This window comes from Gallus gallus, chromosome 6, assembly GCF_016699485.2.
Source record: "Gallus gallus isolate bGalGal1 chromosome 6, bGalGal1.mat.broiler.GRCg7b, whole genome shotgun sequence".
Taxonomy (NCBI): domain Eukaryota; kingdom Metazoa; phylum Chordata; class Aves; order Galliformes; family Phasianidae; genus Gallus; species Gallus gallus.
The window spans coordinates 32,028,715-32,056,677 of NC_052537.1; the positions used below are offsets into that span (position 1 = coordinate 32,028,715).

A 27,963-nucleotide genomic window follows, 5' to 3' on the forward strand; every position below is an offset into this window, starting at 1 on the left:
GGGGAGGGGAAGGGAAGAGCGAGTTCGAGCCGCCGCCGTCGTGACGGGCCGGGAGCGCGGCAGGAGGAGGCGAACGGGACCTCCGCGCGGCCCGGCTCCTCACGGGGCTCCCGGACTGCGCCGGCCTCCAGTAAGTGCTCGGGGCCGGGCGGAGGGCCGAGGTGGGGCCGCCTGAGGCCCGGCCCGACCCGACCCGAGGGTGCGGCGGCGTTCTTCCTGCCGTGCGAGGCAGGCGCTGTCCTCCGCCTTTGCGCAGCGCTTCGTCCGATCGCCTCGGGCTTCTCTCTTCCCCTCTTTTATGATTACTATTTTTTTCAAATATCATTTGGTTTTTAACTTCCTCTTGAAATCTTGGCTCTGGTGTGGGGATCTCCGAGCGCTTCACCTCGAGGGGAGTGTACAAAAGGCGATGGCACCATCGCCCCGGTGAGCGTTTGAGGGCTCAGTCACATCCCCAGCGGTAAGAGGATGATCTCATTACCCACATTTTATTTTATTTATTTTATTATTGTTATTATTATTATTATTTTTTTACCTCTCCCTTCTGTCTTCTCAGATGTTATCAGGGCACAGCCTGTAGTGCCGGTGCTGGGCGTGGGCTGCTGTGGGGTGCGGAGCTGTGGGGAGCTGTGGTGGCTGTGGCAGCCCCCAGCCCTCAGCCTGAGCGCTGCTGTGGCTGCACACGGGCTGTTGGAGGGAGCTGCAGGTTAGCAGCGTGCTGCTCGGCCACCTGGGCTGCTTTTTCCTCAAAGCAAAGAGTCTCTGAATGGATAACTTGCCTATAAATGAATGTTGAGCTCTGTCTTCGTCACATTTGCACTCTGTAGCACAGGTACCATTCCAAATGTGCGTTCGGCGTGTTATTAACTTAAGACTTAAATTCTGCAGTTGCCTTGGGAGTAATTAACACATAACCCGCACAAGAGGCGTTATATGACTGCATAAAATATTTGCCAAGTGGCTTCAAGAGAACAGCGTTTTGTCTTTGGGGAGCAGGCTGTTTTTTTGAGGCCTGCTTTTAAGAAGCCTTCTGTCTTAACTCTCATGGTTCATTGGAGGAGATTAAAAATGCTCTAACAGAATACTTCATATTCAAGTGGGGAAAAGTTCAGTTATACAACTTATCAGGCTGATCGTTAGGTAGAAAATGCTCTCATTTGTCTGAGTAAAGCTGAGAATGAGACTAATGTCTTTTCTTCAGGTTGTTAAGACCTAGATTGCTTCATGCTTCACCTTGCAAAGGCATTGTGCTTTTCCAGAGGTTACCAGCCATCTATGTATATATGCAAAGGTGCACGTGGAATACAGATTGCTGGATGCCATAAGCTTTTTGTTGCCTTCTGACACAGTGTTTGCTTCACCAAGAAAGGGCCGTTGTATCTGCAAAGGTGCATGTCCTGTTCTCTTCCCCTTCACCCAATCCTGTACCTGATACTGTAAAACAGAACTGTGTCTGATCACGGTTTGCCTCTGCGAGGTGTTAGAATAGCTTTGCATTGTTCAATTCAGCAGGGTTTTTTGTGTGCTTTTTTTTTTTTTTCTTTACCCACTTCCTTTTTCTACACTTGTGCTGTATCATAATGAGCACAGTCAAAACCCAATCTTTACCATGGCAGAGCTGGTGGTGGGGGACCTCTCTGGCTGGATGCTGTACAACAAGGTACTTCTTCTGGCTGTCTTAACAAACTTACTAGACTGCATTTTTAAGGATTTTTTTATACTTCTGGTGTAAAAGTAGTTATGAAATATAATGAAGGCTTGTATCAGTTTATTTCACAACTGAGTTACGGTGAATCTTTCAGGTAAATGCAGGAGTGCAGTCATCTATGGGAAGAAATCTTTCACTGAGCTTAGTCATTGCTTCTTATGATGTACCGTGTTGGATACATTGAGAGGAAATCACTGCATTCTAGAAAGTGTTAACAGTGGGTTTGGAACAGTGGATTTGCCTTGTAGGTTCCTGCAGTTTTGTCTCCTACTTCTGGTTATTATTTTTACGTGTTGATAGATTCACACAAGTAACAATGTGCTTGACACTGTCAGGCTCCTAAAGCAGAGAAGTGTGGAAGTTCTGCTTTCCTGTTTGTCACATCCTTAAGCGTTAGGAGGTGGGCTGGAGTTTCACTTAGAGGGATTGTCAGCCTTGTCAGTATTTGAAGGAGAGCCTTGTAATTCAGGGGTAAATCAGCCCTGATGCTGCAGAAGGTATTAATTCAAGAGATTATACTGGGTTTTGTGCATTCTAACAGTTAATACTTGGCATGGTATCACTGAATGCTGGGCTGCCAGAGACAGCTTTGCATAAAAAAAAGTAAAACTTGTTATGAATCTGGAGTCTGCAGTTACTCAGCACTGCTATTTTGTTACTGTAGGAAAAGTCAGTTTTGAGTTAGTAAAATGCACAGATGAAATTTGTTTTCTTAAGCTATTTCTGTGTTACATAACTGCAGCTGGCATAAGCTTCCATTGTGTGCATTTCAAAGATGGAAATCAAGAGAAAGATGTGTGGTAGGTGACTAATAGGGTATATTGCAGCATTTAAGTGTTTTGGAAGAAGAGATGCTTACATATAAACTTGAGGACAAAAGAAGTAGTGTGTATGGGAAATAGGAAGCACCTTAATGTGTTTTTTTTTTTCCCTTTCTGTTACCTCTCCCCTGTAGTTGTCATTTCTTAGGAGCAGTGACTGAATGATAGAGAGAAGATGTGCACCGTGGGGTGCAGAGATGTGTACGTGCAGGGAAAAAACCTGAATGCAAGAAAAGGCCTTGATTTTTTTCCAAGTAGTTGTGGCTTGTTTCAGAAGACAAGGAAGTTCTATCAGCAGGAATAATAAAGGCTGACTGCATGTCAGAGCGTTAATATAGAAAAGAGGGAGTGCAAAAGTCCATTTTTATTGACTGTAGCAGATTAGAAAAAAAGCTTTAGGACGTTACTAAAATGTGACCTGAGCTGTGCCTGCAATACAGCCTCCAGTGCAGGATTGGACAGAGTCCAAAATGCCAGGCCTGCAAAATTCTTAATCTATTTTAGTAGATTAAGAATTCCATCAGTGTCTTTATTACTAAATGGCCCTGGTTGTTTGAGCTGACACCTATCACAGTAAATGTAGTCACTTCAAAATGCAGCAAGCCTGAAGCGCTGGGAAGTGAGAGCGTGTTAGAAGTGTACAGAAGTTCCCTCCTGTAGTGATATGTGCTCCATTGTAGCCAGCTGTATGTCACGTCTGCTCTGTACAATGGCTTGTGATACAGGAGAATGCATCCTTCTTGCAACACTTGTTTTCTCCTGATAGTCAGGAGCAATGGAAAGCATTCTCTGAAAACGCTGGTGGGGTTTGAAGCCAAGAAAGCCTTTGTGCAGTTGTACCGCTGCGTGAAAGTAGAGGGTAGTCATTTGTTTCGTTGCCAAAGTAGGTGAATTTAGGTAACTCGATTTAGCATAGAGCATTTCTACAAAGTGGAGTAAGTAGTTCAGAGCAAGAGATAAAACTGTCTGTTCTTTGGTTTGGTTGAGTCTAAATGCAGCAAGATGTGGCGGGACATACTGCTCACAGTGCCTTATAGAGCTGCATAAGGAACAGAAACGTCAAAATCACAGTGAGTTTACCTGACATAAAAATAATGTATATTCTCTTAAACAAGCAAAAAGACATGCTGAAGAGGTTGGGGAAGCAAATACTGTTTAAGATTGGGTTTTGAAGTTATATATGTTAATAGACAAAATGACTGAAATTAGATAAGGCTGAACTATTTAGAAAAAGAGTTCTACTCTTATGCTGCTCTCTGAAATTAGGACTTTGTACATCTGTAAGTCAAAGGTCGTTGTCTGATATGCAGTAGTCTAATTTTGAAACACTTAGATATGTATTTGTGTATGGCTCAATTTTATAAATAACACCTTCCTGTTAGTGCTCGGTAAAGCAGCAGGGTTTTGTTGCTGCTGAGGAAGGAAGCTTGGTTCATTGTCTCAGCACTGAGCAGCGTTTTCTCCCTCCAGGGACTTGCAGAAGCATCTAGAATGTGTAGGTGTTTCTTTAATCTTGGAGAAGGAACTTATTAAGCTTTCTGGGGCAGAACTGTATGAGCCACTTACTTTTAACAGATGTTATCTGCGTGAGTAGGGAGTTGCAGGTCTGGTAGACGTTTGTGGCATTTAACAGTTTAAACAGTTTTCAGGTTTGAACATATGCCTTTGCCTCGAAAATCTGAATAGTTTCAGGTATTTTATGTAGAAGAAAGGTGGTTCAATGGTGAGTCTGCTGTGCTGAGACTTGGGAAACAGGTTGAACTCCGTGCATTGCCAAAAGCTCTCTGTGTAGCCATGGACAAACTGCTACACTGTCCCTCCACGTTCAGCTGGAGCTGCAGAGCTCAGTGCATCACCAGGTGTTACAAGGTACAGCAGTCAGGCTTCGAGGTGCATGGTGCTTATGGCTTCCTTACGTTGGAAGTTAGAGGGTAGGTGAGCTCCCTGCTGACAGCAAAGTTGAAGAAGAAAGAGTTCTGGCAGGAAACCTTTTGGGTCAGTTAAAGGTAGAAAGCAGGTTGTTAAAAGCTGGAGGAGCACTGTGTTGTTTTGTGTATTAAAAGCGAAAGTATAAAAGCAATGCTTAAAAACCTGAATGAGCCAGATCTTTCTGTTGTGATCCATGGAACGATAGCGAAGCTGCGTTCCACTGTCAGCTGTTCTTTTATTTGGAAAATGCCATTAATTCTAGGTAAGCATTACATCTGAGTGGTTTAGCTATCAGTTTTGTTTATTAGTTATTGCTGGCACGGTAGAATGCCCTAAATTCCTTTTGATTTGATTGGCTTTTCAGGTGAAAGAAGATGAGAACAGATCAGCTTTTCCACCACACCACTGAGCTAAAAGTATTTTGGTTGAAAATCCTTCTGCTGGAAGTTAAAGATGGAATTGTCCTTGCTGTAAACCGAAAGTGCAGACTAGACAGCAATTATCAAGCTGTGCAAACATGAGTTCTTATTGCTGAGAGCCTACGCCCCCAGGAGCAGTCTCTGCACTGACAGAGATGTGATAAATTCATCAGTGTAATATGCAGTTATTTTGATGTGTATGAGTGCTTTGGTCCCCATCACATTTACATCCCTTGTCCAATAAAATATTTGAACTTGTTCAGACTAGAGATTTAATTAAGCGTTCTTCTGTTAAGTGCTAGAACAGTTACATGCCAGGTTTGGTGTATGGGAGCAGTCCTCCTAGCACTGCACTTCAAAGCACATTGTTCAATTATTGGTTAACTCTTTAGGAAAGTTTATGATAACCGATGGGAACTTAGGCTGTACTAATAATTCATCTGGCAAATTAATTTCTTTAGCTTGAAGACTTTGCGCTGCAGAGTTAGGTAACAATGCTTAAAGGATGTTCCTGCTTCAGTAATGCTCTCGCTTAGTCACAACTTCAGGCTTTTGTTGTGTTTTTCTTCGTTAACCTTTTTATTTCCTCACTCCTTAAATGAAGCTTGCTGTAAGTACACTAGCTTCTTCATTTATACTGTCTTTCTAGTTTGTGTTGTTGCTCTGATTTTTTTTTCTTTTCTTTTTTGGGGGATGCAGGGGAAGAGTGGAGGAGCAGCATTGCTTTCTGAGAGGTCCATTTATTCCCTCCTTGGGGGAAGGCTGTGGTGCAGTAAGTTAAAAACCAGCCTATTGTCTGTTCGTGCTAAGTTCAGGATTTCCAGGCATGTTGTTGCACATACACAGGATTTATGATTCTTCTGGAGTATTTCCGTCTTGCTGTGCGTAGGTCATGGGGCAATCCTGCAAAATGCCAGGAGCCCAGTGGCTTCCTGGTGCTATTAGGATTACTCTGTAGGTGGAGTGTGGTTATTCTTTGCACACTTTGTAATTCATGCTGTGAGAAGCACCACTGCCGACGCAGGCTGGCAGCCGCACCATAAGCTGGTATTTATGACATGGCACGTACAGTGGGTGAGGAGGAAAGTCAGCAACCAGCTGTGGGCTTTGCCTGGTGCAAGGAAGTTCTGTAGGCTTGCAGCTTGCTTCTTTCTTACTGAGAATAGGATTTTCTTTAATTTGGTAGGGGGAAAAAAATAGACGAAGAGGAAGACAGTGACCTGAAAGCCTTTCCATTTGATGGTTGGATATCTGGCATATGTTCTCTGTTGGCTCACTTACGTGAAGCAGACAAAGCCTTGTTCTCACTGAAGAGCTCTCACTGAATTTGTTCTTACTGTAGAGCTCCAAGATTACTCCTCACCACTGTGAATCCTCCTTTCCTTAAAGTGTACAGGAGGTTTTACCTAGAGACAGGTGACATTACTGCCATGCAGCACACACATGGCTTATTGTAATACCAAGGGTCTTGGTTGCTGCAGACTCTACTGGATTTGGTCTGTACTGAAAGAGATGCATCACACTATGTGCTTTGATGTATTTCCACTGTAAAATGTATACTGTAATGAAGATCTGTCACATGTGGGTATTAAAGCACATTAATGCTATAGCATCTAAGTTGTAGATAATATGGTGTACAACTACAGGTATTTGTCTTACTGAGGTAAGGAAAGAAGGGAATGGTTGGTTTATTGTGATTTAACAAGGCTTGGAAAACAATACATCAGATCTGTTTTAAAAATGGTGATGACTGAGTAAAGCTTAAGTGCAAGGTAAGATTGCTGTTTTTCAGAGGTGATTCATCAGTGTAAGTAATGCTGCTTCTGTATTGTGGCTTGGTTGGAAGTTGGGTTAGATGCTAGCGGAGGGCTATATTGTTAGACATGCTTCATAGCTTGATCAGGGATAGGAGAGGCTTCTGATGCTTTTATTTGTTTGGTTTTTTAAAAAAATAATTTTTTCTTTGTTTCTTCATGTATTTAAGAATTCTCCTGTAGATGAGTACCAGCTGCTTTTTTTCCTTATTTTTGACCATTTCAGGGAAAGAATCCAAATGTAGGGATCAACATTTCCTGGAGACTTCCAGTTCTCATCTGCAGAACACTGCTAAAAGCTTCTTAAGCTTCTAGCAAATCAATCATGTCATCGGTTTAACAGAAGCACTCAGTTTGCTTCGCCATCTGGGACAGAAATGGAACAGAAACAGTGATGAATCTTTGGGAAATAGGGAAGCTTAGCATGTCATTTCAAAACAGTCAATCCTAAATTATCATCAAAATAGTGCCCAAGTCATCTGTCTCTCTAGCTGCCAGGGTTTTGATTTTATTTTTGGTGGGTTTTTTTGGTCATGTTTTGGGTACTTTTAAGAAAACTATAGGGGGTCTGTCAGAGGTGGGAGAGAAGTTGTCTCTGGACTTAAGTTATCAACGCAGCATTCTGCCTCCCTGCTGGAAAGCATTTCAAGGGATGGAAAATCAAAAGTTTAAACAAGTGTACTGGAAGATTACATGGTTTTCAGAAGCTCTTCAGAGCTGGTTGTCTCAGGGTTTCCTCCCTCTTCCTCCTTATTGTCCTGTACGCGTGTATGAAGGAAAGCTTTCATTGCTGTGGTTTGCAGTGTATAAGTAGGACAATCTGAACTCATCCTTTACCCATGGGAGTCAGTAAATGGAGTAAATGGTCAGTAAAAATGATGACCAACTGGTGAGCTGCTGATTTACAGCAGGAAGCTGGTAGTAATTGCTGAGGGAAAAGCAAAGAGCTGTCAGTGATTGAGCTGTCCCTGGAACTGCAGGAAAGACTGCACTTGCTGGAACCCCTTCCCCTTCCCTTTTTGTTTATGCCTACTTTGTGTAAATTAAGCACTGACTGTCAAAGGAGAGTTGAAATTATTGAAGTACTACCTTGCATGCTGCTTTCTTCATCTTATAAAGGCTTTCGACTTGAAAAAGTGGAGGAAGCCATCAAACTGTAAAGGAGGTGAACTCAGCAGGTGCTGGTGTGAAACTAAAAATAGCAAATAGTGTAGGAGAGTTTGAAAAGGCTGTTGCCAGCTGGTGGGGCAAGATGCTGGTGTCCCTCTTGGGGTTCTGGTCATATAACCGGGCAGCACAGCTGCAGGCTGGGATAAGGTGCTCAGGAACTTTCAGTTCGAGGTGCCCAGGAGGCCGGACAGCCTTCAGCTGTGATATAAATATTGAGGAATGTTGGTACACAGAGGAAAAGAGTGGTGAGAGGGGAAATCCGAGAGAAGTTGGGCTGAGGTATGTAGCTTCTTAAATTAGTACTCTGCTGCTGAAAAAAGGGATGTAAGGCTACAAAAATAAGCGAGACGTCCTGTTTGGGTTATAGCACTGCCCTCACAGTGAGGCTGAAAGAGCTGTTCCACTGAAATAATTTCACTAACAGTAAATGGTATCTGTTGCATAGCATCATATTATGTAGAGCATTTTCAAGCTGAAGTTCTAAAGAATTGTTAGGTTGGTCTTCCAAATGGAGGTATTGATATTAGTGTTATTAGTAAAGCAGTATTCTGCCTTTGTTGCTTTGCTGTCTGTCTGGAGCTGCCAGGCAGGGTGCTGCAGTGAGGTTTTGTCATGTGTTGAGCTGCTTTAGAACTGGAAGAAAGGCCTAAATTGATTGTTATGTGTGTTATCAAATTATGGTTTGTTAATGAAAGCTGAATGGAATTGGTATTAATTGACAGTGGACTCTTGCCAAGATATAATAGGATGGAAGGGAATTTCTGCAGCTGGAGGATGACTGCATGATTTTATGTTGGATTTCAATTTTATAACGAAGCTTAAAGTTTTTTAGCATCTGGGAGGTTTCAGTAATTCTATGAAGTGCAGCTTTAGCCTACTCCAGCAGGAAACCAGCCACTGACACGTACTTTTTATCAGCTTCTCTGAACTTCAGCACTTGATATTAAGCTGGACTTGTGCCCCAGAAGTACTTCATGTTTTGTTGAGGGACCGCCGGGCACAATCTGGGAGAGCAGTGGTAAATGACAAGTTTAAAATGTGTTTAAATTAAAACTCAGTGATGCCAAGTTCTGCCAGTTTAGAGATGTAATTTAGAGAACAGCCTAAAGCTTGCCCCTAGATACTGCTGTTTGTATAGGGTTCATAGTGAGAAGGTGTTTCTCCAGTGTAAAGAGATCCCAAGAGCCAGTGGGGTTACTGTTAGGACAGAGTCTTGAGAATGCCCAAGTGTCTGCTTTCACACTTGGTTACAAGCAGAACTGTGTTACGGAGCTTGTCTGAGTTCTGTGGTACTTGCATTGCAAGGGCACAGTAAGAGAGAATTAATCACCTTAGGAAATCTTGTTACTTTATTAGAGATCAAACCTGTGTCTCTGAAGTTTAAAACCACCACTGCATACCTTATATGTGGGCACTCCTTTACCTTTTAAAGGGGAAAAGAACCTATCAGTCAGATAATCAGTGCAGGCTTATGCCTAAGTAACGTCCTTGCCACTGTGTAGAGAATATCTTGCATCTCCAGCAAGAGTGCAGACTTCACTGTATGAAAATGTATGTGTCTTTAGAGTTAATTAAAAAAGTAATAAAACCGACTAGATTGTGTAAGTAGCCCATCATCACTCTGATGCTGTGGTCTCTACAGCTTTTTGCAATCACTGCTGAATGGAACTGGGAAGCTCTGGTCCCCGATGGCAGCATTTCAGACTTGAATTGGCACCAGGAGGTTAATGTGGTGCTGGTGCAAAAAAAAAAGGTTGGTCAGCTCATGGACAGAATAAATTGCCTTAAAACTGGTTAATTGAACTTCAGTATGGTGTCAGGATCATGGCTGTAAAAAGAAGTTATTTCTCAGTGATTGGTGCAAAATTTGAATGGTATTCAAATTCTAACTAGTGGTATAAAAGGACAGTTTTAAATACAATCTTATGTCTGCTTATTTGTGTATCTGATACCCAGAAATAAGTACATGCTTATGTCTACATCTGATTGCCAAACATGAGCACTTCAAAACGTACTTAGCAGTGTCTTGTGTTGTACTGTGGTGTATGAGTATGTAGACACAGATAGTTATCGGGTGTCTGCCTCGTTATGTGCGTATATATCTATTTAAATCAAGTAACTAAGCAAGGAAATGGAGTGCAATTTTAATAAATATTAAACTTTCAAATTACACAGTGAAAGTTATTAGAAAAAGTCTGAAGTGCTTATACCTTTTATGTGTCAACTTAATATTTCTGAGGTGTGTTGTGTTGGTTTGCTTTGTTTGTTTTTAGCAGAATGCAAAGAAGGCTGAATTGTTTTGGTCCTGACCCAGTAAAGGTTGGCATCAGACTGATTTTATTATTTAAGTTAGATTTTGTTGTTTTTTTTTTAATGTGGAACATTCCTTCTAGTCTTGCAGGGCTGGCTTGTAAGGTAAAAACCAACTGTCCTTTAAGAGAAGGCAAAAACAAAAAGAAGTGGAGCCTTAAAAGCTGCAGCAGGCAGAATGGGAATGGGTGGTCAGTAGTGCACATTCTTTGGCAGCAAGCAAAACCTGAAAAAATGACAACCCGTGATGACCCTCATAGTACCATGAAAATATTGAGACTTTTGCTTAGCTAGAGGCTAGGAAATGCGTTCACATTTCTGCTGCACACGTCGCTTTTGCTGTTTGATGTACGAGGATGAAGAGCTGTCTGTTTGTACCATTGTCAGCCATGAAATTCTTTTTTTTAGGAATAAAGAGACAGTGTGATCAGTATTTCCAAAAGCCTTTTTGTTGGTCTTGCTTGGGCAAATTGTGAAAAAAAAATCATGTTGGATGGTGGCGCTGCTGACAAAGATCCTTGGTCATGAAGGGCAATGTCTAAGACAGAAGCACAAACCTAACATTACCCAATTGGTGATGATTCTTCAGCGATGTTGTAAAAACAAGAACTTCTACTTACTGCTTAGATATCCTGAGTATATGCTTCAAGGAAGTAAGAATGAGCCATCTGAGAATTCAGCGGTAGTGGGAGGAAACAGCTACACTTCACTTATTCTTCTGTAGAAACCTCTTTTGGGTACAAGTTGAAACTGCTCGAAAAGTATGGAGTGGGCACAGAATGGTCTTGAAGTCACTGAAGTTATGAGGAGCTTTGCTTTACTTCTCTACTTCTTGTTTTGCAGTGTGATGTTCTGGGTCAGAAATGCCTTATGTGGATCGTCAGAATCGCATTTGTGGTTTCCTAGACATTGAAGAAAATGAGAATAGCGGGAAGTTCCTGCGGCGGTACTTCATTCTGGACACGAGAGAAGACAGTCTGGTCTGGTACATGGATAACCCCCAGGTGAGATGCTCTTGGCAATAGTTACTAGGCCAAATCGATCATTTTTGTTTGTTTCCGTATGTCAATGTGTTAAAAAGTTGAAAAAGTGCTTTATTATTAGTTCTAGGCATATGGAAACTAAGAAAGGAAAAAAGAAGATAAAACTACAGTTTTTCCATTTCTTCTAGAAAATACACGAGGCAGCCTTTGAAGTAGCTGGCATAATAGCTAAATGTCACTTCTTGTCCCTTCCGCCTGCCCTGATCAAAATACATAAGATGCCAACATCTGTTAAGGAAAAAGTATTCTTTCCGGATTTCCTGATTGCAGACCTGCAGGAATCCTTTTTTCCTCTAGTAAAATACGTACACCTCTGAAACAATTACTGCTTGTATTGTTTCTAGCAGTCTTTCTGTTTTTAGTTTATTACCAGATGTGTGTGTAATAAACAAGTGGTTTAGATCCTGTTGGAAGTGTACATTGTGTATTGTCTGTGGAAAAAAGTGTAGGATTTTCTTTGTTTGTGGCATTGAATTATTTGCTTGTTATCCGTAAACACTGAGCATGAAGTGAGAATAATGTAGTTTCACTTTGTAACATTGATTTGTTTCAGAATCTTCCCTCTGGGTCTCCACCTGTTGGAGTCATTAAACTTACCTATATTTCAAAGGTAAGATGATACGTAAGACACTTGTTGGTAGATATTGGTGGTAACTGCCAAGTTACAAACACCTCAAATTCAGACGATTTTAAATGCCTCTTAGGTAGTGCATGGAAGTATATGAAGTGGAAGATAAGTCATTGGGTGTCATGGATTGCAATAATAATTATCTTGAGTAGACGGAACAGTGAAATTTCTAGAAAATACTTAATTCTTTACTGTCATTTACTTGCATAGGAAAGCTAAACAGTCTCTATGCTTAAACTTACAGCAAATATTGCATTAACTAATAAGTGGAAAAAAATCAGACCTTCTTTGCATGTAACTTTTTCCTTTTGTTCTTGTACTTCATCTTATCACCTATTTTTTTTCTATTCTTGTAAGAGATGTAACTAGCCACATCGATATCATGGGCACATCTCTACAGACATTTCTGTACTCATCTCCTTCCTATTTTTTTCCTTCCTACTGCTTTGACTGAAACCTCACAATTACTGACTGAAGCCCTGGGCAGTAGGAAATGCTCTTAAATTTTTAGTTCTGTTGAGATGTAGAAGGTCAAAATGCAAATATAAGTGTTGTATTTGGCAGCTTCGATGTTTTGTCTGCGAGATTTTTTCCCTTCTTTAGCAGGGTAAGGAGTCCTAGAATTTAAGGAATAGGAGCATATGGCTTAAGCTGTCTTTTTGCATAGAATGCACACCTTAAACTGAATATTACATAATGTTTTTCTTTTTGTCTGTATATCATCATAGCTATAATGATATCTATAGCATATACTTTGTTGCTCATCTTCAGAATCAGCTATTTACAAGAGAGTGTGGTGATATTTGATGTCTATTTTGTGTACTCAGTGATATTTAAAATGTTAATTTTCCTACTAGGTTAGCGATGCAACTAAGCTAAGGCCAAAGGCAGAGTTCTGTTTTGGTAAGTTCTTGTATGCAGCATGCATGTCAAGTAAGTTCTTCAGAAACTTGAAACAAAGATATGTTCTGCAATTCTATTACTAGATACAGCTGGTAGTGCTTTTTTTTAGAAATAGCTTGTGCTCACCATTTCCTCTTTAATACGGGTATGATGCTGGTTTCTTCGTAATGTGTTTTATGGCTTTTTCCCATTTCAGCTTAATGAGGAGTAGGTAAGAGTTGTTTCTTCAGATATTTGAAGTTTTTGAGACAATAATAAGCTAATTAAAAATGATGGCTGTTTTCAGAGATACAGCATGCCTGTCAGCTATGGAGGCAAGTCATTTGACTATTTTAATCTATATTGCTCATAAAAGAGTTCATTTAATTGATATTAAAACACCATAATGCTTGCCAATGCTCTTGGGTTAAGTTTCAGCCTATGGTGCTTCAGTGAAGGAAATAATTTGCTTGGGGTACTTTCTAGGTTTCCTGATGCTTGAGCTTGTTTAAACTTGGATAAAGCTTTGGCAGCTCATAAAATCCCTTAGATTTTTTTTTTTTAATTTTTCTTATAAATAAGTCAGCTGTTCAGAGCTCAACATGATTCCAGAATTTCATAGCAAGCTATTGGCACTCTCAGAATGATACATAAAGATGGTCATTGACCACTACTCTGTTCACAAGTAACGTTTCTTTATGGCTGCATTCTCATAAGAGCTTTATCTCAGTTGATGGTGCTGAAAATGCCTGCAGGGTTTTTGGCAGTTAGGTAGCACCTTTGCCATAAGTAGTGTTAGACAGGCCCAGAGGAGGCAGCTTTGCTGCACTTTGTGCAGATCTACACAAGGTTAACGTGTGGTGTGAACCATGCAGCGTATCATTTCCTCCCTGGAGGGAGTTGCCTACTTTGCACTGGCTTTCTCTGAGGTGCCTGTGTTGGAGCTAATGAAACACTTGGTAGTCGTCCTGCCTGTAGAGCTGCAGGGATTCTGTACCTCCTATGTCAGTTCAGTGCCATCTACAGATTCCTCTCCATATTGACATGCAGAGATGTATATCCTCATCAGCAGTGAAGTTCTATTTAATGGTGGGCCAGCTCTAGGAAGCCTTAATTGTCCAAGATTGCTGACTTACATCTTCTAATATTCTTGGCTTATTAAAGCATCTTTGAAACTTCTAGGAGAGGGGAAAAAAAAAGTCATATTTTTTGTCGTTCTTTTAAATATTGAGGGAGTTGTACCTGTCAACTCATTCTACAGTTCTGCATTTTGAATTAATGTTTACATTTGATAATATTTGCTTTAAACCATCCACTTTGTGGGGAAGTGGTTGAGGTGATGTAAAAGTGTCTGTTTTTAGCACGTATGTTAGTGATGACTTGAACTGTGGTGTTACAGGTAAAACAGCAAATACCATGCAGTTCTGGGAAAGCTTTAGTTGGAGGTTATCTTAATGCTCTTTCAGTATAAATTCTTAGTTTGTGAGGTCCCTAGCGATGATTTTTCACTTTTACTCAGAAAGAAGGATGTTTGTCCTTTCTGGATAAAAGTCTGCTGAGTGTTGTTGGGTAGAAATACAGAATTATTAAAGTTCTGCTTTCCTTGTCAAATTACTAAAATAAAAGTTTTGTGTTCTGACTCTTTTAAAGGTGTTTGGTCCAGGCCATTATGTATTTAATGATCAATATTGATTTTTCCAGAACTAATTAAAAATCTGTGATTATATCACATTGATGAATTTATTGCAAAGGATGGCAGATGGTGGCCAGAGGATTGAAAGGCAAAACTGCAGAAATTCCTGAGTATAAAACCTTGATGCTTGGGGAAATTGAGACTGGGAAAAATAAACAGAAGTGTAAGAAAATTCTGACTAAAATCCAATACTTTCTTTGTAATAAAAAGTATTTAACAAATGATGTGTGCTGCAGTTCAAGTGTTGCAGCTGCTTTGTTTTGTTTTCAATAAGGCAAGAAAGTGAGGTTTCCTTTGAATGAAGGAAGCCAGTCAATGGGTATATATATCTCATGGTGATTTCCTAAGAAGAAATGCAGCACAGAGCTTAATCACTTGAACAGGTTTATCTGTTTGAAATAGCTCTTACTGTGGTATGAAGTTTGCTCTTAAATTTCAGTACTGTTAACTTTTCCTTATGCTTTTTAACAGTTATGAATGCAGGGATGAGAAAATATTTTCTACAAGCCAATGATCAGCAAGACCTAGTAGAATGGGTAAACGTTCTGAACAAAGCTACCAAAATCACAGTAAGTGGTTTCATTGCTATGTAGCACTGTTTTCAAATGTCAGCTTTGTCAACGTGTTGCATGTCTCTGGCTTTCACATTTTATCTTTATAAACAAGTGTTGGCTAATTTCCAAGACTTGAAGCAACCAAACAGAACTCCCTCATAAACTTGTGTTCATTTTTCTGGTGTTCCTTTTGCTTTGCAAACTGGACAAAAAATGTGAGTTTAACAAAACAGATGATAGTCTCTAATAATGGTTTTAAATTACCATATGCCGTCATAGTAATTGAAATATCTGGAAGATGCTTGCAGGCAAAGAAATGTACTTGTGCATTTACCTGATGTTACCAGTTTTATAATTCATAAAGTACTATTAAAATAATGAACAGACACGTGATGCTGTGTTACAAATGCTCTTGGCTGATTTTCAGTAATGTCTTTTCAGGGAAGTATTGAGCTATTAACTATGTTCTTAAAACTGATAGATTACTCTCGTGGTTTGTAGCAGGGCAGCTGGTTAATCACATCACCGAAAACATCTGTGGATTACCTCAGTCTATTAAGAGACAGAAGTTACGGTTTTGTTTCTGTCCATACTTGGGGAAGTGATGATATGAGCTGTTTTAAGAGCATACCCTTACAAGAAAGAGTTCTGAGCTGAGCCCATATTTATTTCTTGTTGCTTTTGGTAGCTTTCTCATTTTTGGGGTTATCTAGGGATGTGATGTTTTTATGAGTTGTTTGAACTGTTTTAATGTAGGCATTTCCTTGGACTTAGGAAAACTTCACTGCTAGTAATGAATAAAACCAGAGTCAGAAGGCTTTGTGGTTTTCTGTTTTTCATGAAGAGGAGCAGGGGGAAGCTGTCCCGGGCTGACACTTGTGCTCTCAGGACTGCTCATATTTCTCTGCAGATTGGAACTAGATGATCCTTAAAGTCCTCTCCAACCTAAGCCATTCTATGATTCTTTTGTTTGTAAAAGTCCTGGGTGCACAGACTAGAATCGCAGCAGACTATAAAGGAGCTGTTGTTCTTGTCTAGATCCATTCAATTTAAAGTTTTGAATGTACCAAAGACTTGCATGAAAACTCACTGTGTAAAAAGAGAATCTGAGTATCACTTCTTCCTGAAGGAATCTGTATGTTTATCTAGTTGGTTGCTAGTTGCACAGTCAGCAGGGAGTCTCCAGTCAGCACTTATTACTGATTTGAGGAAATCTGAAAGGAAGTGGGAAATAAAGAACAAGTTCTATAAATCAGACATCCTTCTTGAAGATCAAGTCTAGCAATTAAGGCAGAGCTTAGAATTGATTTTTAGATTTCATTTCAACTTGGTAGCATCTTAATTGGCATTAGTCTTCTTCTGAGGACTGAAGCATAGCCATTGCAACATATTTTCACATAAACTATTTCTAGCCTTGTACAATGAGAAAACATTTCTTAAATCCTTCTGATAGCAAACCGAAAGTATTTCGTAGGGTTGCTTTTTTTTTTTGTCTTCATATGAATTTTGTAAAATTTAGTTAATTATCATGTTTCAATTTGAGGTACCAAAGCAGTCTGATCCTCTGTGTCAAATGGATAATGCAAACCGTCAAGCTGAAAGCCCAGGTGGAAAGAAGCAAGTGTCTTACAGGACAGAAATTGTTGGTGGTGTTCCTATCATTACACCTACCCAGGTAATATCTCTAGAAGAAGTGGGGTATTATTTTTTTTGATGTGTCTGTAATGAGTTGTTGGGGTTAATAGTGCCAAAGTTCTGTCATCGTAATGGGTGGGAAAAGTGGATTTGATGACGTCAGCTGATCATGCTATGCTATTAGAGGTAGTAAGGATGACAGCAGATTAAACTATCGCAAAGAGCCTTAGGAAATGAGCGTGTGAAGACAGGAAGTGAAGTTCACTGAAAATATCTGAGGTAAAGGAATCCTTTGAGGAATAACCCTAGTTTTCCCTAGAAAATATTAGGTTCTAAAATAACCATTTCCTCTTGAGTAAGAGGTAAGAGTTAATCTTGCACAAAAGCATCACCTTGATGTACAGTAACATTTGGAGTGAGGGAGGGGTGGAAATCCACACAGAAACATCAGGAGTTACTAGGGCAACAACAAAAAATAGAAAACATCTTTGCTGTTTAAATGCTGTCTTTGCCCAGACCCTGATTATAGTGTGGTAGTGTAGGTTGATCATTAGAAAATCTAAGAATGAGGGTATGCTGAACTTACCACTTTTTTTTTTTCTTTTCTAGAAAGAAGAAGTCAACGAGTGCAGTGAAGGAGGTGATAGGAGTTACCTGAAACGATCACAAAGTCACCTTCCTTATTTTACTGCTAAACATCCCCCAGATAATGCTATTATCAAAGCTGGCTACTGTGTAAAACAAGGAGCAGTGGTAAGCATTTGAGATCAGCATGTTTCCTTAGTCAAGAACGAAGTCCCTAACGTGGTAGTTCTACTTAGCAAGTAGACAGATGTAAAGAGGAAAAAAAAAATAGTTACCAGCAACTATAGCATTACTGCCAGTACTAAGGATGATTGGAGATGAACAGTATCCTACTGTAGAATATAATTTGTCTGTATTGTATTCATGGTCTTCAGTATTGTTGATGTTTTGGAGAGGAGAATTTGTTCACACATAATTTTTCACATTATGGTTAGTGCATTGAACTAAAAATTCTGCTCTACTGCAGTTACGTTGAGGTATTTTGTTTTCTAGAAGCACCTGAATTAGAAATCTGCTTTTTAAATCACTGAGGTGTTTGGAAAATACTAATTTTAGTGTAGTTCAGAGGAAGAATTGTACCACTTGCTAGACTGATTAATGCATGTGGAACTATTCATGTCATGCTTTGCTAAATTGACTAAAAGTAAATAAAGTATTCAGATTAGGCAAGGTATACGTACTGTTGAGTCTTCAGACTCATTTTATCCTGGAGTATGAACCTTCTTGTAGCATTTCAGTTTTTCACTTAAAAATTAACTAAAGCATTTAACTTAATTAATGTCTTCTAACATTTCTTATAGGTCTGCTACAATTTTGAGTGGAGGTTTTTGCAGAAAAAAAATTTCTAGAAGCTAGTATTTTCTATTATAAAATCTTTTCAGTGCTCTCCCCTGCCAAAAGGCAGTCTTGCAGAATATATATATTATTGTGTATATATTATCATATATGAAGTTATTTTCCCTTTGCAGATGAAGAACTGGAAAAGAAGATACTTTCAGTTGGATGAAAACACAATAGGATATTTCAAGTCTGAACTGGTAAGATTCTGATTGTTGCTTACCAATGTTACTTCCAAAAAAATCCAAAATGCACTTGTATTTGAAAAATGTGGCATTCTACTCTTGATACTTGTATCAGTGTCTTATAATAACTTTTCATGATTGGGAAGAAGAAAAAGATGATTAGAGTGACTGTTAACTCAAACTTCAGTCTTCTTTTTAGGGTTCTGTCAGTACAGCACTGAAGAACAGTGATAGGGTGTATTCTGTAATCACCTTAATTTTGTTTTAATATCTTACGTCACTTCGTTCTCACATACAATTCATTCTTGAAACAGCAGGTCGTTATGAGGAGGGACATGACTGTAATCTTGCAGTTCTTGATGTGAAGTTAGGATTATGGGGTGCTTATCATACAGATAGTGGGATCTTTCCCCATGGCAGCCAAGACAGGCAAAGAATTCTGCTGTTCACAAGCAGTGCTGTTTGTTTACTAAAAAATAGTATTTTTTACCTTTTTTCAGGAGAAGGAACCTCTCAGAGTTATACCACTGAAAGAGGTCCATAAAGTTCAGGAATGCAAACAAAGGTAAGAAGAGCTGGTGCTTGGGGTGTAGTATGCTGCATTGCTGTGACTAGACTGCTTGTTGGAAACATGGAGAAATTTAAATAGCTTCAGTTAATTATGCATGTATGATGCTCTTCATTTACAACAGGTAGTTCGTGCATAAAACTGATATTGGGAGCGCTGCATTGTGCTGTGTTCCAAACACACAGTATTTGGCTACTATTGCAGAATACAAATACATTGGACAAGGGTGGAATAGAGGAATATTGGACAGTCATGAGTCAGAGAAGCATAAATACTCTCTGATTTGGGGTGACAATTCTAGGAGTCCCTTTTCTGCTTTTACAATCATTAGGCCTTTGCCTTACTCAAGCACTCGAGCCAAACGACCAAAATTTAGATGAGAACTCACTGTCTCCTTCTGATTGCTTTCTACTGAGTGGCAATATAGTAAAGAATGAATTGGCTTTGTAGCTGAGGAGATAGATATTGTGTTGTTTTCTTTTAAGCGGGCTGCTATTTAGGAATGATGTTTTGCCAAGTCAAAACAAGAATATAAATGTGAAGTCTTGTAGAAATCTGACTAGAACAATATTTATTTAGGCTTAATATACTATGATTTAGAACATTCAGATTAAAAATACTGAGCAAGCACACATTGCTAATGAACTGAAGAGTCTTAAGGCTGAGTTGAATATGAATTGGTGCTCTTCTTTTTCTACTTGTTTTTTTTAAAGGAAAAAAATAAGGTGATGAAGAATGCAGAGGTCTCTAGATAGCACATGCTTTGGTTCTCTGCACATTCTAGAGTATTAAAGTGAACTGGAAAAGTTGAACTTCCTATTGAACTCTCTTCTTTCATTTGCAGTGATATAATGATGAGAGACAATCTCTTTGAAATTGTAACTACTTCTCGAACCTTTTATGTACAGGTAATTTCTTTTAAACTTTGGGTAGAACCAAGAGATTGACATAGTCAAAGCAAAGAAGCAGTGCCATTTCTCTTATAAAGTTGTATTTAAATGTACTGTGATTTTCAGAGGGAATACAATTTTCATCATATTTCAGAAGATGCATGTAAGAGACACTCTAAATAACAGCAAGCGTTGTTAGTGTCTAAAAGCAATGAACAATAAATCCTAATGTGATTTGGTTGGTATTTGGGTCTTCAAATTCCATAGTATCTACTCAATATACTAAATCTTTTACTTTCAGGTACTGAATTTTTATTTATAGTAATCAAGTTCTCAGATTAAATTTAGTTACCACATGAAAATAGCACAGAAACATCTAGTTTTTGTATCTGAAAGTATTTTTGGCAGTATGTACCTGTATGCACATTATTTACTGCATTTTTACCTTATTTTTTAATGTTTGATTTAGTGTAAATCTCAAAGACTTGCATTGTCTAGCTGTGTGGGAGTGTGATGTTTATAGTGCTATTTCTCCTGTTTCTGGAGGAGGAAATCATTTCCAGCTTTCTCTTTGTAGGATCAGAATGGCCTGTATCATCTCATACAGGTTTTGGAGCCAAATGCAGAGTTCTGAGCTGTCTCACAGCTGAACAGAATTAATTGACGTTACATATGCTTCTTGATGCTGTATATGCTAGTTTTAGTCAAATGCAACCTAAAGAAAGGAGCTTCGGCTTTTTCTTTGTCTCAGACATGTCCACCTTTGACACTCACTGTTAATCTCTTTCATCTTTGTAAGACTCTAGTTCTGCATAAATGTATAGCAGACTCTGAATATAGACCGCTTCTTATTTTGCTATAGCTCTTCAGTAATTACCTCATAGAAGTAAAATGCAAGTGACTGAAAAATGCAGAAGTCGTCATTGTGCAGAGTCCTCTGAGGGAGGTCAGCAGATCTCCTGTAGGAATTAACATGGGTGGTTTAATTTGTTTAACCTAAGCAAAAAATGAATCTAGGATATGTAAATAGTATGTGTGTGTATTTATTTATACACTTGCTGCTTATTATTTTATAGAAGCATATATATATATAATGGTAAATTGAAGTCAAAACTTTAAGAAATGTCAGCTTTAAGAAATACAAGTCCCTATGGCTTTAAATAAGGGATTGTTTAAGTAGGTTAAGGCTCTGATTTAAATGAGGATGGTCAGCACACTAGAAAAAGAGCTGATTGTTAAATATAACTTGTGTTGCTTGATCCAGGCGGACAGTCCAGAAGACATGCACAGTTGGATAAAAGCAATTTCTGGGGCCATTGTAGCACAGAGGGGACCTGGAAGATCAGCAGCTTCCGTATGTTACTCTGAAACTTAAAGAAATGCAATTAGTTGGTGTTCACTTCTGCACATGAGGTTCTAGATTTTTACTTTTGTCTGTCTTCCGTTCTGTCCTGTAGTAATGTGGCATCTTTGCATGAAATTTCCTACAGACCGGCATAAATTGTGTTTTTAATGAACACTTAGCTTAGAGCTTAGTCTTATCTATACGTTGCTTTCCATGCGTTGTACTGTCTTGAACACGTAGGTAGTACAAGTGCTAACATAGAGGGATTCTTCCGAGTTCAGTTGGATCTTTTGTTGCTATGCTGCCATGAGTAAAACCGAATCTTTCTAATTCCTGTGAAGCATTTTTGATAATTGAATTTTACATTTCAGTGGCAAAATCCAAATGTGCTTACAACAGCTCTTGCTACTAGATTATCATTCTGTTGCTCGTAGTTCATTGGATATGCAGATACAGATTCACATTTAAAATACTTTCTGAAGAAATGTCTGCTCGCATGTATTAGATTTTGCTGTTGGAAATGCAGTGTGAACACCATCTAGCATTTCTGAACTGAGGCACTGTGACGAATCTTCATGTTGGTGAAGCCATGTGGATGCCATCATTTCATCCATACTTGCAGTTAAACTGCATCACAGTGTCCCCAAGTATGGCCAGATATAACAAATGGAATACTTTACAGTTCAGATGCTGCAAGGTATGCTTTTTCACTCTCTGGCTATGGGATGTTTTGTAATAAGCTGAATATGTCATCACCCCCATAATCTGAAATCCAGTAACTTAAATCTGGCACTTGACTACATATTTGCATCAGTGTTTCTGTCGATTGAGCCTAAGCTGTCAGTTATTTTTTGCAGCTGAGAGCTGGTTTTAATAAAAACTTCCTATCATAAATCTTGTTTCTTCTGGGGGGTATGAAAATATGCACATAACTTTTCCTTGTGTATGCTGGTTTGTTTCCTTTGTGGGGCTAACTGAGCAACCTCGCTGTTACTGTCTGCATCACTTTTCTTTTTCCCTCTCTTCTTTCCCCAAGTATAGGTTACTCTAATCTTAGCTTTGCACTGTGTTCCAGATGCGGCAGGCCAGAAGGCTGTCGAATCCTTGTATACAGAGGTATACATCAAGAACTGGTGAATGCAGCACGTATGTGGGCTCTCATGGAAACTTGCCTTCTTAACAGAGGGCTTAGAACTAGAGACTAATTTGTGCTATTAAGAAACTAAAAATAATGCTACCTATTACCATTACTGAAAACTAACTCATAAATTACATCATTCACTTACAGGTTTGCACTGTACTTTCTGGCTCTTAAAACAATTGGAACTGAAAAGTGACAGAAACATTTATTTGTACTTCAAACTAGAATATGTATTAAAACACAGTAAATTATATAATATCATTTAGAAATGAAAGTACACAAACTAATTTGCATGAGAGTTCATATTTCCATTTTACTTTACGTTTATTTGAAACTGTGCAAAAGCAAAATTAAACTTCAGCTACCCACAAACTAATACAGATGCGTGCACACCAAAAATGCACGTCTTAACTCTAGCAATTGGAAGGGTAATACTGCAGCCTGATCTGCATGGCTTGTAAGTGTCTGCATGAAATTTAGTTCAAACGTAGAAGCGTTATAATGTACGATGGCTGTTCAAAGCAGTACAGCTTGAGAGTAATGTAGCAACAAAGTCTTTTAAATGTGAAATTAGTGAGTGTGGGTAGTAAGATCCAAGTATCCTTTGGCTGATATAATCAGAAAGTTTTGTGTAGAGATCTTGTCCTCAGTTCCCTAATTGCTGTCCTACGTGTTCACCTGTGAGTATTGTTAAAAAGAAGAGCATACAATCTGCTAAAGCAAGTGTTTGTCTTTAAGTGAACTGTCAAGTCAGGTATGAAATACAGCAGTGTATTTAATATGTAATACTTCACTGAATTTGAGCACAAAATTGAAGTCCAGAGAAAGATGAACGGCTGCTTCATCCTGTAGTATTAATTTGTGTTAAAAAAGTATGTTGTTCTGTAAAATCCATTATGATTACATTTTTGAATCACTGTCATAGCATTCTAAAAGAAACTTTGGAAACTGCTATGAAAAATGCAGCATTTCATTTAGGATATATATTTGGATCTTGGACACATCTGTGGTAGGTTTTTGCTAATAAAGTGTTGGAGAAGTGCCTTGATGTGTGTACACACGTGGGTTTACCAGTTTCTTTAGTTCCTGCACTAACACAGAAAATTTTCTGTGCAAATGCCCAGAAAATTACATTGCAGAAGTGGCAGCTCCTAATAAATATAGTGAAGTATTTAGTGCATCGTTGCAGGTTGTTCTGATCATATCGTTTAACTTAACATCCTGTGCTGTTTCAGCTATCTGTAGGTCTTTGAGACATCCTTGCGGAACTGACAGATAGGATGCAGAATTTGAGACATTTTCTTCTGGAGATAGAGGTGTAGGTCAGATAGGCTGTTCTCATGTCATGATCTAGAGGGATCCCTAGCCCCTGGGTAGGTAGAAGTTGCTGTGATGATGGCTTGCAGGATTCCACAGTGCTCGTAGACACAGAGATGTTATTTTCTTAAAGATTTCTGTTCATTATAGATCACCAATATGGATAGATATAGCTATAAAAGCTGTTGTAGATATTGCCTGGATACTAATATATGTTTAGTAGATAGATAGAAAAGTATAGCCAATTTCAAACGATCCCAGCTTTCCTCAGATAAGTTGTCCCTCAGTTCTTTTGTTTCATCCTTATCAATGGTGCCTTCAGGATGCCACCTGCACTGCACAGAGATATCCCTGGTTCCCAGGCCAAAGACTGAGCCCGCAGGACTGCAGAGCTTTTCTCCTGTCAGCATTAAGCTGCCATTTTTTTTTGTCAGTATTTTCTCATTATAGTCAAGTTACATTTATTTCTGCTCCCATTACCTAGGATGTCTAAAAGTGCACCCTGTGCCTTAGATTTCTAAGTAGCACTTATGTGGTCTAGTAACTTGTTTCTTTCAGGAAGTAAATGTCAGATTATTTTCCACAGTGTCAGTCTCATACAGTGGTATGTAAAGGTCAACAGAAAGGCAGGTAATGGTTATTAACACAAGAAAGTAACTTGACAGCTGAAAGGAATATTTTTTTTTTTCTGGGGCCATTAACTTCAGAGCTTTTATGTGGCCTTGATAGCAAAGCAGAGTTGCCATTTCTCTTTGGTCCCCAGAATAAACTAAGGAGATCAATCTTTGCAAGAAGAGGGAAGAGTATCATAGAATCGTAGAGTGGCCTGGGTTGAAAAGAACCACAATGATCATCTGGTTTCAACCCCCTGCTATGTGCAGGGTCACCAACCACCAGACCAGGCTGCCCAGGGCCACATCCAAGGATGGGGCATCCACAGCCTCCTTGGGCAACCTGTAAAATGTGTGCTGCTTCAGGATTTAGTATTCAAGTGCCTGTTGGAATAAATTTATTTCTGAAAGATATCATTTTCAATAGCTTTGAAGGTGCACATCTTCAGAAGGTTATATAAGTCTTAATAAAATGAGAAGCTTCAGTTTGCTGGACTACATTATAAAGTGTAAGGAGCTGCTGAGCTTGATTTGAGAAATGTAATTTCTTCAAATGGTGAAATGGGTGTTGCTGTCACATACTGCTGTAGGCTCACACTTAATACACTGCCTTGGGAAAGCACTTGCTTCCTCCTGCTATGGCTGATGCTTTGCTTTGTGTATTTCCTGTCTTGATGTTTCTGAGTGTGAAATCTGAAACTGCATCTTTGTAATGTGATGTCAGTGAATTGATTTGACACGTGCTCTTCTTTTCCAGGAGCATACCGAGTCTTCTTCCGAACCCAGCCATGCTCTCCGTTCTGCCCTCCCAGCCCCAGCCACCTCACATTCCACAGCCACTCACAACAGCCCTCTGGTCCCAAACCCTCACGCCAAATACCCTGCCTTGGAGAAGCGAGGATTTCACGAATCTTTTACCAAGGCCAAGCCAGGGAGCTACAAGATCCAGGCTGTCTCTCCAAGAGAATCAGCTGCCAAAGTGACTGAACAGGGCCTCTCGGAACCCCAAAGCAAAAATGGCACTCAGGAACAGGATCCTGGCCTTGTGGATCTGGATGACGCAAGCCTTCCAGTTAGCGATGTGTAATGATGGAAGTGTTTGGAGAATGATCCATTTGTTCGGTCCTCTAATTTCCTTGCTCAGACTTTTAACCAAAGAAAATTACAGGAAATAAGAACAAAAATAAAAACAAACACTGATTTATATATGTATATATATATATGTATGTGTATTTATGTACACATATGTGTATATATATGTTTGTATATTGCCTTTCAGCTGAGGGTCAAAAGTGGACCTCATGCGTTTTCTCAAAGCCTGATAATAAATCACCAGGGAGGGGCCAAACTGCACAATTTACAATGAAGTAAACAAAAGACAAAACCAGAAATGTACTTCTGCAGGTTAGCAAGGTACCAGCAACTTTTCATTCCCAATCTGGCAAACTAAATTTACAATTACTGCTGTGTTGTGAAAACCTTATTGCCAAAAGATGTGATTGCTTAACTTCATTCTGAACTACAGTAAGATTTTATGCATATATGAGAATTGTTTCTCTCCATAGCTTTCAGATAGTAGGAAATGCACAAAATGTTTCTTCTGTTCTTTAGGATCAACAGTGTCAACTGAATTGTTATCAGAATAAGAATTCTGGGCTCCCTTGGAATTCTAGTTATGGTGCTGAAAACTTTCCACTAAAATAATATTTTGAATAGTCTATTTTTGATGCACTCCTAAAGGTGGGTTATAACTTTTTGCACATTTGGATTTTAATGGACTGCATGTAATGTTGTTTTGGAGTGGGGGAGGAGGGAAATTGGACTTCTGAATTTGGACACTTTGGACCTTTTGAGCTAAGTAGGGTTTATATTGTGTTACATGAGGCTTTGCAGTAATTATTTTTATTAAATGTCTAAACGTATCGTTTGATTACTGTTCTGAGGATGGTTTTCTTATCAGTGCTTCGTGAACAGTTGTTTCTGTGTTGGATCAGTGGAAGACCTCCTCATTTAGTTTTGTCCTTATTGGTACTGAACTGTTCACAGTCATGCAATTGTGGCCTATAACTTTTGGTGCACTAATAATCTTAAGTGCCTGTGTTTTTTCTCACGTTGTTGAAACACTTTCACGTTAGGTATGTACACAAACCATTCTCGATGGCTTTGAACCTTGGGTTGAGAGTTGTTCTGAATAGTGTTGTTTGAAACGGCTGTTTAAAAATAGAGAACTTATGCTAGGGATACCAGGGTTCTGGTATTGCATCTACTAGCTGTGCAATATATGTTCTTGGGAAAGAGAAAATGAATATTTGTCGTTTGTGTACACTGTGTTATGGGGCTTCAGTGGTGCAAATGGGAAGAACCTTTACATTTCAAGCATTGGGTTAGATTGAGTGTGTACTTCTCATCGTTTTTGGAAAACTGTTTGTTTTAATCAAAACCCCACAAATACGTCATGCTGCTGCTTACTGTGATTCAGATAGTCCAGCTTTGTGTTACTTTTTTGTCTACTCTGACCTAAGATACATATCATACCGGTCCATCTTCTCTCTGACTTCCAAACTGACTTCCTGCCTGAGAGATACGGATGGCTTTACGGTGATAATTTGTTGATCCAAGGATGGAATAATTGGTGTCATGTAAGAGTGAAATATAGCCTAATTTCAGAACCTTAAGTTATGTCAGCACCTTCATTTTTTATCCATAAGCTAACTAACCACAGTCTTAAGGCGGTGGTGTTTGTATATTACTGGTTTTCTTTGACTCTTTAAATACATGTGAAAACTAGCACAGAATTGGAAGCTTCTGTAAGTGTCTAAACTAGTATGGTAGGTTTTAACTTCTTTAAAGACAAAACAATAGCTCTTCAAAGGCTTATTTTTTCACGAGTACATTCGGTGTGGAAGACACTTGGCATTAAAGTATTTTTACTGTAGTCTAGCATCTGAAATCACTTGCTCTGGTACAGCTTTCACACTGCATGTTCCTTTACTATATTTTGGTATTGGCAATTTTACACATTGGGTGGAGGTGAAGCAGCTCCATTATATGGGACTTTTAAAAAGAGGGGGAGGGGGGCAACAGAAAGAACTACTGATGTCACTCAGTAGAATAGGGAAATACTTGTGGTTGGTAATTGTCAGGGTCTCCTATTTATCAGTACTTTTATAAATCTATGAAAATTGTTAAATTATTTTAGAAACAGTGCTGTAAATATGTCACATTTAAATTGTCAATAAATCACTTTGGGTAACTTAAAGTAACAGCTGGCTCTGTTTTCTTGCAGTGCATTGCATATTTTTGTGGTGTTCTCAGTGTTACACAGGAGAAATCATGTCCGTGACACCTGGAAGCAGCTCGCTGTGCAGCAGCAGGCTTTCATCACACCGGAGTAACTGCACTGTAACGTGATGCAGTGAATTGGTGTCTCGACAATATGCAAACTTCAGATAAAGAAATGTCATTGAGTACAGTGTTTTATATACACAGTACATAGTAATGCAAATTCCAGTTAGATTGTGACATCTTCTCACAGAATTATTATGTCTTAGCTTTTCTTCAGAGACCATTGTGACCTGAGCATGGTCACTGATACGAGTGAGATGTCTTGCTGCGTGCTGTGTCGTGCATCCATTCATTTGTTAAGCATTTGCTATTGTCTCTCCTTTATTGGAGAGGAAATTGAGTAATTCTTCACAGCTGTACCTTTCCTTAAGTTTCTTGCTGCAGTATTGGACTGCTAAACCTGCAATTCAGCTGCTCCCAAGGCAGCTGCCAAATGTAGTGGTCCAGAATATAGTTCAGTAAACGCATTTGCCTGAACTCCTGCAAGGACAGGATGCCACCTAGAGGTCACACTCGGGCTCTAAAATGGAATT

The 27,963-nt window shown here is 39.2% G+C and overlaps 1 protein-coding gene across 5 annotated transcripts; it reads left to right on the forward strand.

Annotated features, from left to right (window-relative positions):
- PLEKHA1 (pleckstrin homology domain containing A1) lies at positions 1-27,348 on the forward strand. 5 transcript variants are annotated; one of them, XM_046943295.1, is made up of 13 exons: positions 1-460; positions 11,015-11,175; positions 11,768-11,824; positions 12,700-12,745; positions 14,889-14,986; positions 16,515-16,646; positions 17,216-17,359; positions 18,160-18,228; positions 18,714-18,778; positions 19,626-19,689; positions 20,936-21,025; positions 22,092-22,132; positions 24,843-27,348. In XM_046943295.1, exons 2-13 carry the CDS (start codon positions 11,035-11,037, stop codon positions 25,066-25,068), a joined length of 1,173 nt encoding a protein of 390 aa, XP_046799251.1. In that variant the 5' UTR covers positions 1-460; positions 11,015-11,034; the 3' UTR covers positions 25,069-27,348. The 5 variants fall into 5 exon arrangements, with proteins under 5 accessions (XP_046799251.1, XP_015144382.1, XP_015144383.1 ...); XM_015288896.4 differs by having other exon boundaries at positions 1-130; positions 22,092-22,162; XM_015288897.4 differs by having other exon boundaries at positions 1-130.
- Positions 27,349-27,963: the final 615 nt, after the last annotated feature.

Bases quoted from the DNA above. Each gene is read 5' to 3' on its own strand.
- PLEKHA1 (XM_421799.8), top strand. From the start codon at position 11,035: ATGCCTTATGTGGATCGTCAGAATCGCATTTGTGGTTTCCTAGACATT. The intron at 16,647-17,215 runs GTAATATCTCTA...TTTCTTTTCTAG, and splicing joins CTATCATTACACCTACCCAG to AAAGAAGAAGTCAACGAGTG. The intron at 19,690-20,935 runs GTAATTTCTTTT...TGCTTGATCCAG, and splicing joins CTCGAACCTTTTATGTACAG to GCGGACAGTCCAGAAGACAT.